The 12,407-nt window shown below is 37.5% G+C and overlaps 1 protein-coding gene across 6 annotated transcripts in view; it reads left to right on the top strand.

Annotated features, from left to right (window-relative positions):
• HELZ (helicase with zinc finger) overlaps positions 1-12,407 on the top strand; it is a 157,735-nt gene that overhangs the window by 85,657 nt on the left and 59,671 nt on the right. For all 6 annotated transcript variants that reach the window (XM_025889880.2, XM_025889883.2, XM_073883246.1 and 3 more), the window contains 4 exons: positions 3,915-4,093; positions 6,932-7,050; positions 8,642-8,787; positions 10,079-10,226. In XM_025889880.2, the coding sequence (XP_025745665.1) occupies positions 3,915-4,093; positions 6,932-7,050; positions 8,642-8,787; positions 10,079-10,226 (592 nt within the window). The remainder of the gene's footprint in view (positions 1-3,914; positions 4,094-6,931; positions 7,051-8,641; positions 8,788-10,078; positions 10,227-12,407) is intronic.

Raw genomic sequence — 12,407 nt, 5'->3', positions numbered from 1 at the left:
AGAGTGGGCCATAGTAAATGCCATAAAGTGTGAAAATGGTCATAGACATTAAATAGTTTAATGCAGTACATATGTTCAAATATACACACGTATGGTTGAAATGTATAAAATTCTATTACTTGGCCAGGAGTTGAGCTTAAAATATTTGGGGATGGAGGTTTTAGAAACCATTTTAGATTATATCTCGTTTTGGCTTTTACTTCTTTTTTTTTTTTTTTTAAGATTTTATTTATTTATTTGAGAGAGAGAGCATGAGAGGGGGGAGGGTCAGAGGGAGAAGCAGACTCCCTGCCGAGCAGGGAGCCCGATGTGGGACTCGATCCTGGGACCCCAGGATCATGACCTGAGCCGAAGGCAGTCGATTAACCAACTGAGCCACCCAGGCGCCACTGGCTTTTACTTCTTATTTCATTTAAATTAGTAGACCTTACGATGGACTAGAGAGGAAAACACAGTTTCTGTGTGTGGTTCTGAAGATTGGTATCTGGTTCTGGCAGACTTATTACTTAGTAGATAGAGGTTATCTATGGAGAGAGTGTATATTTATTGCTTTCTGGGCAAATAGAAGGTATTTGTTGTTTTATACGGATCTTCAGAGTAATAGATTTTATTCTGGGATCAGGTCTTTCTGATTCTGTAGTATCTTGTGTAATAACATTTTGGGGGGTTTATTTTATATGAATTCAATAGATGAATAAAATTTCAGGCAATCTCCTACTCTAACAATCATAATTCATGTGGGATCTGTGGATGGTTTGTTCCTAGAAATATGTAAATTACTTAATTGGTGTCACATTTCATACTATGAGCTTGAAGGTGTCACTTGTCACCACTATTCTGCAGTTTTTAAAAAATGTTGGTTGTGTTTTAAATAATCTTATAGACAGTGTCTACCTTAAATGTTGCACAAAATGGAAGCACCAAGAAAGTATTTAAACTTTGAAGTCAGCACCAGAATATTGTACTTTTAAGGAAAATATAGGCTTAAGGATCAAACTTTTTCTTTTTACTAGCTTTAACTTGAGGTGGTTTTCCAAGGTAATTGCAAAAAAAGTCAGTAGTGAGACTTAGAACTTCAATTTTTATTTTTCCTTTGAGGGGGAAGTGGTGCTTGGCATTAGTATTGTTGAGTAATTTGAAAAACCATTTTTCCAGTTTTACAATGAAATTTTCATTTAGGAAAGTGTGGAAAATATAGAGAAGAACAAGGAGGAAAATAAAATTACCTGTAATCTCAGCACACAGAGATAAATACTACTAACATTTTGGAGTTTAGTTTCTAGTAATTTCTGCGTTTAAATGCACATATTTTAGTTAATATTAATGGAATCATAATTTATAAATGATTTTTTTCAGATAATTTGTAAAATGAGAGTTTTCATTTATTTAAATTCCACTTTGCTGACCTAATTATTTTTTATTAAAACCTAAAACATGTTGTTTAACATTTTTGTATCTATTTATTTATTTAAAAGGTTTTATTTATTTGTGAGAGAGAGAGCATGAGCACGGGGGAGGAGTAGGGGAAGAGGGAGAAGCAGGCTCTCTGCTGAGCAGGGAGCCCGATGCAGCTCCCAAGATCATGACCCAAGCCGAAGGCAGGCGCTTAACTGACCACGCCACCCAGGCACCCCCATTTTTGCATCTTTTAGAAGTGATATTGGTTACTTTTACCAAGTTCACAGTCCTTCCTATCAGAGTAATGTTTTTAAAATATATTTCTTTACTTTTCTAATTTATATAGTTTTTTGCTTTGCTTAAAAGTAATAACCAGTTTTTAAGTGTATCATGGAAGGTGAGAATACATTTTAGAAGATCATTAGATTAGGTTTTGTCCATATTACATTTGAGCTGCCTTTTGAATATCCTAAAGGAGACACATGTTAAATAAAAAGTTGATATGCATTCTGGAGGTGAGGTCTTAGCTGGAGAGAGAAAAATGTGTTAGTCACTAGAGTACTGGTGGTGACTGAAGTCGTGAGCCTGGCTGGGATGGGCAGGGCGAGAACAGGGCCCGAGAAGAGGCGTGTGTTGGGTAAGCCGAGGGGAACTCTAACCTAGAGAGGAAGAGTGAAGGCAAGGGGAGGTTGAGTCACGGAAGCTGAGGGCAGGGAGTGTTGCAAGGAGGGAACCACCACAGGGCTGGGTGTTGCTGATAGTCAAGTACTGTGATGGGCCTGGAGAATATCCAAAAGAGTTAGTAACGTGGACGTTTGTATCCTTCCATTGGACCCCACGCTCTCCTGAGTTCTTTTTTACTTCTTTGACTGCTTCTTGCCAGTTTCCTTTACTGTTTCCCCTTCTTTTCCCTGCCTCTAAATGTTGGGGTAACCATCAGTCATTCTCCCAACTAGTTTCTTTTTTATCTACACATTCTACAGCTGATCTCATCTAGTCCCAAGGCTTAAATATTATCCCAATTGTGTATTTCTTGTCCCAGACATTCTCCTTAACTTCAGACTTATATATCCCCCTGCTTATTGACTATCTCCACATGGATGTCTGCTACTGAATTTGTCCACGACTGAATTCTGTTCTCACTTCAAATCTGTTCTTCACTTTGACCATCTTTGTAAACACCACTGTTGTTCATCTAGTTTCGAAGGCACAGAATCATCCTTTCTCTTAAATTGCACATCTGGTTCACTAAATCCCGTCAGCATTACTCTCAAAATGTGTAGTGAATCCAACCATTTTCACATCTTTACTGTTAGCAGCCTGGTCCAAGCTGTCATTTTTTTCTTGTCCAGACCCTTACAACAACCTCCTACCTGGTCTCTCTGTTTCCCTCCCCTGCCCCTGCCTCTGTTCCAGTTGGTTGTGTGTTGCAGCCAGCTTGTAGTGGCTTGTGAGAACCAATCATGTACATGTCTTCCCAAGTTCATGTTTGGTGACATCATGTTGGTAGCTTGAAATTGGCCATGGTAGTGGATTTCACACCACAGAAGTCAGCAAACACTACGGATCAGCTCCACCCCTACCCTCGAAGCTGGTTGTTCAACATTTACCAGCACACCACTGTCCAGCCCTCCCCCTCCCAGCTCTCCAAACTATATATTCTGTCTAGAGAAAGAGTGGTCCTTTACCAACATAAGTCAGATCATGTGACCGCCCTGTCAGAACTCTCTGATAGCTTTCCATTAAAATCAGAGTAAATCAAAGCCTTTATGAAAGCTTGGAAACCATGTGATTTGTCTCTGTGCTGGAGCATAGTAGACACCCAATAGATCTTTGTTATATGTGAGTGGGTTAGAGGTGGGTGGGTGGATGGATGGATGCCTTGTTTCTGTACCATTTTAGTAGTCTGTTGCATGAGGCCTATTAATATTTTTCTTTTGCAATTAATGGAAGAGATGGTCTTTCTTAAGATTTTTCTGATTGTCTGAAATTTAAATTTATTTTTAAATCTCCTTTAGATAATTTAGGTAAATCTCCTTTAGATTTAAACATAGGTGTAAGAATGCTGAGGTGAAATGCAGATAACTTTCAAGTTTCTGTTGTAGGTGTGCAATTCACGGTTTTTTTTTTAAGCATAGATAATTACAATATGAATTAAGTATATTTTTGTAAGAATATTCTAGAAAAAAAAGTAATTCCCAAATGGAAATGTTTTGAACTGAAAAAACTATAGTGCTTATGAAACTGTTTGTCATTCTGTTGTAAGATTAATCTGAACACTTAAAAATAATTAGATATTTATTTTATGATAGTACATACGCTTTCTGTTTGAATCCTTTTTTGGGAGGGCATAGTCACGGTTGTATGTTAAATTCTAATTCAGTAGAGTGTTAATGGTCACCAGATTTATTTGTTAATTTCCAGATATGGCAGTCTTAACGTAATAATGTTAATTTTTTGATTATGTTGCTAAAATGTTAATAAATATAAATAGGAAATATTATCTTCTCTTATAGGGTATATTTCAGAAATCGCTGGGTAAAGACTGTCCACCCAGTTGTGCATCAGTACTGTTTGATCTCGAGCGCACATTCCACCTTTCAGATGCCACAGAAAGAAGATATTCTTAAACACCGAGTGGTTGTTGTTACATTGAATACCTCCCAGTACCTCTGTCAGTTGGACCTGGAACCTGGTATGCTGACTCAAGACACAGATAGGGTGTCTCTGAATGCACAGGGTTTCTGCATTCAGTTTAGACCAGGGGTTGGCAAACTATAGCCTGTGGGCTAAATCTGGCCTGTTGTCTGTTTTTGTAAATAAAGTTTTATTGGATGGAATACAGCTATGCCCCTTTATTTACCTATTTATTATGCATGGGTGCCTTTGTGCCACAGTAGCTGAGTTGAATAGGTGCAACAGAGATTGTATGGCCAACAAAACCCAAAGTATATATTGTTTGGCCCTTTACCAAAAAAAAAAAAAAAAAAAAAAAAAAAAAAAAGTCAACCCCTAGTTCAGACATTTGAGTGACCACTATTCTGTTTGTTCTCTTATCAGATTGTATTTACTTATTATCGGTCATGTGAAACATTCAAATTTGGATAGTGTTGATGTTTTGTTTTTTTACAATTTTCTCAAGTTTTTGCTTTAAAATGCTTTTGTGTTACACAGTGTAGAGACAGCAGTCATGATAGGTTTTTTTTTTTTTAGACATGCTATTAAGATTATTTAAGTATGGGAATCTGTAAAATCAAACTAATATGAAGTACAGATAAAAGGTGACAAGTAATTCTGATAAGTATGGCAGAACTTAACCATCAAAAAGTGGTACCACTTTAAGGTACTTGCTTTGGAAGAATATTCATTTATTACTGCCATATTATAATGGTTGACATTGCTCAATACTTTTTTGCTCTCTCCTTTTGGAATTGCTTTCAGAGCCAGTGACAGATTCTTTTGAACATTCGAGTCCCTGGAGGGTAGATACTGTTCTCTTCACCTTGAATTCCTGGCATCTGGCCCAGGGTATAGACACCTGGAGGCTCTTGATAAACCTCTGTTTATCTTGAATGAATGATGGCCAAACTTTCTTTTTTGAGGGTAGATTTAATTTTAGAAAAGCTTCAAAATCTTTCTGAGACATATCTGGTAAATAAGGTAGGTGATCAAACTGAGCAATACCATTAGGGGTAAAAAAAAAGAGAGAGAGAGAGAGAGAGAGAGAGAGAGAGAGACGTGCCTCTCATGTAATGAGACTTATTTTCTTGTGCATACAGTTCATAGCTGGCTGGTGAGGGCAGTTACAAAAGGAGAGTTTCAAAAATGTTTTGAACAGTGACTGCATCATTGGAGTGAGTTCTATTTCCTCCCAACTGACTTCTTTGAATGGAACAACACTTATTTGAAATGTAAATTTTGGTATGTTTATTTAACAATCAGTCTCATTACTTCATGGTTATACTCTGCCTATTTGCCACTTAGATGAAATGCCCAAACCTCCTAACAGTGTAGTTTTGTGGGGAAGTGAAGAATGGCTTTGAAGAGCAAGAATATGGAAGAACACTTAGAAGTTGCCTATGTGCTTTGTTCTGGGCATTGCTTATATTTGATTTCATTTAATTCTCGTATCAGTCCTCTGGAGGGAGGGTTCTTTGACAGGTAAGAAAACCAAGGCTCAGGCTAAATCGGTTTGGTTAATTCAAGTCACCTGTACTAGCTTAAGCAATAGTTACAATAGTTTCATGATATATCCAGTTCCTGATTCAAGCCTAACTCTAATTAAAGTGTTATCTAATGAAAACAGTTTTCAAATAATTAGTTTTGTAGAACAAAAAACACAAAGTCTCCTTAACAGGGAGAAAAATGCACAAGCGTCTGTCATGTTTAGGCCACTGTCAGGAAATAGACAACAGTTATTAATACACTATCAACTATAACCATTTGTATGAATGGATGATGATGGTGGTTATTACTGCCAGTTAGTAAGATTTAGAAGGTTCCCACCCTAAAAACAAGTTGCATTACAGAGTTGCATAAAAAATGGTTTAGAACTTGCTGATATTCATAGAAATAGGGATAGCAATAGAGGTTCAGTTCTTGGGCCCTCCTCACAGGAGGCTAATTAATCCAGAGAGTTTTATAACTTTGTCGTTCTCTTGAGACACTGTTTTGTTCTTTTGCTATGCTAGTAAAAAGAAGGCTCCCTTCTTCCTAACTCGGTGTATTGGCCATAGGGGAGAACTTTTTCCTTCTTCACATTGAGACCGTGAGATTTTTGCCTCTTTCCCCCCACTTAAGGGCAAAAGGACTTTCTCCTCCCTTTTGTACACAGAATCTTGTGCCCCAGTGTGAGTGGCAATAGCACTCAAGATGTGAGATGCCTCCTACTCTAGATGCTTGACATCTATCTGTCATTTTTAGCACACTGGGGATTCTGTTTTTCAGCCAGGGTAGGCTCTTAGACTAAATAATTTTATATACACACACACACACAAACCCCTAAATAATCAAATTAGTGAATTTGCTAATCGATAGCCCCTTTGTTTCAGTCAAGGTTGGATTATAACTTTCTCCCTTATATTAGATTTCAGGTATGATTTTCTTTAATGTTTAATATGCATGGTAAAGCTAAAGTTACTTATAAACTGCCATTGTTCTATTTTTGATATTTCATCACATAAATAATGAAAGGACTATCAGTGTCTAGTTGCCAGCCCTTCTTTTTTGGTGAAAAGCTGCTATCTTGTACTTCAAACATCTTTTTTATATGTACTCAGTCAGCTATTCCTCTGGGGGTCCTTAGCACCAGATGCCATTTCGTATCTATTATTGGGTAGAAGAGTTCTTTCTTTTCATCTCCGTTCTTTAAATAATGATTTAAATTAACAATTTTCTAAATTGAGGGTTGGCATTACAAGTACTTGTAACTCTGAAATCAGCACGCTGAACTCTTAGCAGAAAAGGAAAGAAGTACTGCTGCCTTTATTGCTGCTGTGTGTTGCTTTACTGTGTTTATTTCTGTACTTTGTAGGGTTTTTTACACACATTCTATTAGATGAAGCTGCCCAGGCCATGGAGTGTGAAACCATTATGCCTCTAGCGTTAGCAACTAAAAACACTCGGATTGTCTTGGCTGGTGACCACATGCAGGTATGCGCCCTCTGAGTCGTCATATTGAGGGAACTACTAATTATATTTTGATGTTTAATATTCTGTTTTCTAAAACATCCTATGAGATTGTGCCATGTATTACAGTTTAAGTACTTTAAATATTTCTGTATTAATAATGAAAAATACTGGGGCGCCTGGGTGGCTCAGATGGTTAAGCGTCTGCCTTCGGCTCAGGTCATGATCCCAGTGTCCTGGGATCGAGCCCCACATCAGGCTCCCTGCTCCGCGGGAAGCCTGCTTCTCCCTCTCCCACTCCCCCTGCTTGTGTTCCCTCTCTCGCTGTGTCTCTCTCTGTCAAATAAATAAATAAAATCTTTAAAAAAAAAATAATGAAAAATACTGCTTTTTCAGAAGGAAAATTACTATCCCACTGTTTTCTTTTTCCTTCTTTGGATAGGGAGTGGAGTGAATGAGTCTGTCAGTGTTATAATTTTCATGTTTTTAATTTGAAGATGAGCTTTCTAGAGTGTGACTATTTGACTTTTACTTTTCTTTAGAAAATAAATTTAAGTTATCCTTCCTACAGTTCCCCAGTTCTTGTCCCTAGCATGTGTTTTCATGAAGGGTTGATTTTTTTTGCCATCATAGGAAACAGAGTATACGTTTTAAAAAAATTTTTTTAAAGATTTTATTATTTATTTGAGAGAGAGAGGGATAGAGCACAAGCAGGGGGAGCAGCAGAGAGAGAGGGAGAAGCAGGCTCCCCGCCGAGCAGGGAGCTCGATGCAGGGCTCGATCCCAGGATCCTGGGATCATGACATGAGCCGAAGGCAGACGCTTAACTGACTGAGCCACCCAGGCGCCCCGGAAACAGAGTATACTTAATTCAGAATGATAGCCCACATCTCAAAGAATGTGTCTGATTTTATGTATTTCAATACCTCTATAAGGAAAGAGAAACAGAATTTTTGCATTATTCCTTGTTTTACAAAGTTGCAGTTTGAAGTTCTTTCTCTGATGCTGTAATTGAGGTTGAACCTATATAGTATTGTAGCTCTGATGACAACCAGGAAAGAGGTGAATGAAGAGGAAGAAATTCTGTTATTGTTTCTTTGCCAAAAGTAGTTTAATTTTGTTCTTTAGTCATCAAAGGTATGATGAAGAATGGCTCCTTATACTTTATGAGATAAAAAGCATTATTTTCCTGATTATTAAATTAAATTTTTTAGTCATAGGCTGTATATCCTTCCAGCTCACCCTTTTAAATAGTTGATCAGTTTTAGTGAAATAACTGATTAACTACCCCAGTGATGCAGTGGGTTGCATCTCTGAAAGTTAGTGACGTAATAGCTATTTATTATCGTGTTGGAGGAGCTCTTTGTTAATCTGTGTGTAGAAACTCTATGCTGCTGTTGATATACTGAAACAAAACGTTAGAAATTTTAGCCTAGTTCTTTATAGTAGTAAAATTGTTCCGAGAAGGTATTTTTGATTCTGCTTATTCCAGCATTCAGCATGTTGAGATTTAGTACATCAGAGGTTTCAGCGTAGTGGATTTTTTTAGAAGTAGGTTAAAAAAGTGCTACTTGCGTATTTGGTTAAATTTTCTCTGTATGTTTGTCTGTTACAGCTCAGTCCTTTTGTTTACAGCGAGTTTGCCAGGGAGAGAAACCTTCATGTTTCATTACTTGATCGACTCTATGAGCATTACCCTGCCGAGTTTCCATGTAGGATCCTCCTATGTGAGAACTACCGCTCCCATGAAGCTATCATCAAGTAGGTGTGAACTGCCCCTTCTGTATCGCACTTCCTGCAGTCTGGTGGGTGGGAATTCTATATGGCACTGGTACGAGGGACAGACTATACCCAGCACAGTTATGTGGTGTCCCTGGCATTGCAAATTATGTTAAATTTTATTTCTGAAAAAGAGTACCTCAAAGGTCAGCTGTAATTTTTCACAAAATAGGCAATCCTGGAAACTAAAATTTTAGTTTCTACCAGTTATGATGTTTTTCTGTGACTGAATATGTAATATATATGTAAAGCTACATGATATAATAAACAGATATATTGACAGAACACATAGTAGTTTCTTTTATGTCTGGCTGTGTTATATAAGGAATCTGTTTTCAAAGTAGGGAAAGAAGGGAGGAAGCAAGTAAGGAAGGAAAAACCATGAAACTTAGTCATAAAGTTTTTAAAGGTTTCTGTTAAATACAGTATGCATCTATAAAAGTAAAAATATTATAAGTGACAGCTCAATGAACAGTCACAAATTGAACATACCTATGTAACCCGGCCTCCAGATGAAGAAACAGAACACTAGCAGCACTCTGGAAAGCCCGATTGTGCTCCTTTCCCGTCACTACCCCACCAAAAACTTAGTTTTTTAAAATTTAGTATAATTTAGTAATATTGATTATGTTAGTCAATGAAAACCATTTTTAGGTTTCTCTGAAAACAATAAAGTAGTTATAAAAATAAATTTAGATTTAACTATGGCTTTTATCAATCTCTCAAAATGTGGTTCTCTTTATTGTTGCCAGTCATTTGCTGCAGTCAGTAATGAATCAAGTACTTAGTATTTTTCATCAGTAAAAAGTATTCTTTTTGCAGCTGAAGACTTGAATGTCCTTCGGTTATATGTGTTTCAGTGTCTATATATCTTTGTGTTTGCATGTGTAAGTAAATGATCCATATAAATAAAAATATGTATTAACCAGGAAAATAGCTAGCAATTTCCTCATAGAGCAAGATTCTTATCTAGTATTGACTGTTGTCATTTCTTCCTTTTCTTTCTATATTCTGGCTTCATATCTGACCAGATTCATTTACCAATGGTATACCAGGAGCCTACTCTGTTGTTATTGCTGTGATTAATTTTGGGGATAGTCTTGCCCTCATAGGTGTTAGATGTTTGAATTAAAATTAATCATGGACATAAAGCAGCATTATTAGAATTGAGTATCATTTATTGTGAATATAATTTTTTTTCTTATGGATAAAGTTAATTTTGATAATAAATCACTATTTATTTATTTACTTATTTTGGTCTTTTTTTTGGCAGTTACACCTCTGAGCTCTTTTATGAGGGCAAACTGATGGCCAGTGGAAAGCAACCAGCACACAAGGATTTCTACCCACTAACTTTCTTTACAGCACGAGGGGAAGATGTACAAGAAAAAAATAGCACAGCTTTTTATAATAATGCAGAGGTACCTTAGTTCTTTTGCAGATTATTGACATTTTCACAGTCACATGGTCTATTCTTGTTGACTGTTTATTTACGATTTTGGGTTGACATCCTATTGTATGTCATTTACATGAAAATAGCATGTAAAGTTTATTTTTGTATTATGTTGATTTGTTAAGATCAGTATCCTGTGGGAAACAAAAACTGATTTACATTTTGATTATATTTGATTTACATGTCTTTTTTTTTTTAAGATTTTATTTTTTATTTATTTGACAGAGAGAGAGACAGCAAGAGAGGGAACACAGGCAGGGGGAGTGGGAGAGGGAGAAGCAGGCTTCCTGCGGAGCAGAGAGCCTGATGCAGGGCTCGATCCCGTCCTGAGCCGAAGGCAGACACTTAACGACTGAACCACCCAGGCACCCCTCAAATGAGTTATCATTTTAAATGAGTAAGACTTGAATTGCAGAATCCTGTGCTCCAGAGAGATTATACAGGCCCAGATGACAGTGTTGCTAAGCCATTATGGATAACCTCTATGGTTCTCTTATCATTTCTGACTTTCTAAGTTTAGAGAGAATGTGGGTAAATGGTCAGGTAGCAGACAAAAACCTGGTGAAGTCTTTAAGGGCCAGTAGGCCAGAGACTCTGGGGTTAGGTTCTGACTGTCACAAGGGAGTGGAGTTCTGGACTTTAGGAAACCCAGAGGAGGGGGTATGCTTGGTTGGTCATTAGAGGAATGAGTGTTGATCTGTGATCTCCATTTCCCTTTCTTCTCTTGAGTCCCATGCTTTACTCATTTTATTTACAAAGAAATGGGTCTTATTATGTTACAGTAATTCATCTTTCCTTTTAAAAATTGATCAGAGGTCTATAGTTAGAAGGCAGTGTAAGAAAATCAAATGCTGTTAACTGTTCAATATAGGTCTTCTGCGGCATGGAGCTATGGAAAATGGGATCTGATGCTCACCAGCTGCCCAAACCACCTGGAGTAACTCTTTCATCCCAGGGAGCAAGGGGAGAGGGGAACTGCTTCTCAGCTGCTGAGATAGCCTTTCTGTAAGAGCTGTGTGGGGATGGGTGCAGTACCTAGCTTGAATGCCCTGGGCTCCCTCTTCTTACTGAATTTCTGTACACTTTGTTGAATAAATGCTTCTCAATTTCTTGTAAAGTTTTTGATCAATCTCCAGAGACTTAGTCTGCTAATTTTGACCAGCTTAATAGGTGTCTGTCTGGGAGAGAAGTTTCCCCAAGCTCCTTATATCACCATTCCAAGTCTATGTATTTTGACTTCAGTTTTAAGCATCCCTTCACAGAGGGATGAGGTGGAGAAATGGTTTTGTATTGCTTAGTGATAGGAACTCTTTGTGTGTGTTTGGGTGGGGTGGGCAGTAGAGGTGTCTCCCCAACTTTCATCTACCCCCATATTTAACAAAATGGGTTAAGATAGGTTTTTCTTATTCTTTCTTATTCTTTATTGCAGTAGATTCAGGCCCACCTTTCTTGTTCCTTCTAGTGAGAGCGCCATGCCTTCAGTCCAGTTTACTCTTCAGAACCCTTGGGCAGTCTATATATCTGAAGCACTTGATGTTAAATCATTGTGACAGTAGGGAGACTCTAGTACATACCTCTGTCATTCATTGAGTTTGTATCTGGCAGTGAGAACTGAATCCTAGCTGATAACCCTCAAGTTCTTGAAAGGAATAAAAATACTGTCAAATTTTATTAAGTATATTTAACATTGTAAATATAAGTACATATTATTAACAAATATTAAATAATGTTATTTAAAATACATTTAAAAAACTTTATTCTCAGGGCGCCTTGGTGGCTCAGTTGGTTGAGTCTCTGACCTTTGGTTTCGACTCAAGGCTTGATCTCAGGGTTGTGAAACCCTGAGATCGAGCCCCACATTGGGCTCTGTGCATAGTCTGCTTGAAATTCTTTTCCCCTCCTTCCCCTTCCCCTCTGCTTTTCCCCCTCTGCTTTTCCCCCTGCTCGTGAGTACGCACGTTCTCTCTTAAATAAGTAGATAAACTCTTAAGAAAACAAAAAAGAACCGACTTTCTTCTCTATGGCCCTAGAGTCTTGCCTGACCCTCTATTGAGCCTACCGTTTTCATATATATATGGAATATACATACATACATATATATGGAATCTGTTTTCTAAATATATGGCAATCTCTCAGCAGGCAGGGAACA

This window comes from Callorhinus ursinus, unplaced genomic scaffold (genome assembly GCF_003265705.2).
Source record: "Callorhinus ursinus isolate GAN/ISIS: 27379988/994484 unplaced genomic scaffold, GSC_fseal_2.0 scaffold50, whole genome shotgun sequence".
Taxonomy (NCBI): domain Eukaryota; kingdom Metazoa; phylum Chordata; class Mammalia; order Carnivora; family Otariidae; genus Callorhinus; species Callorhinus ursinus.
The sequence above is the reverse complement of the archived record's forward strand: the minus strand, read 5'-3'. Positions and strand labels throughout refer to the sequence as shown.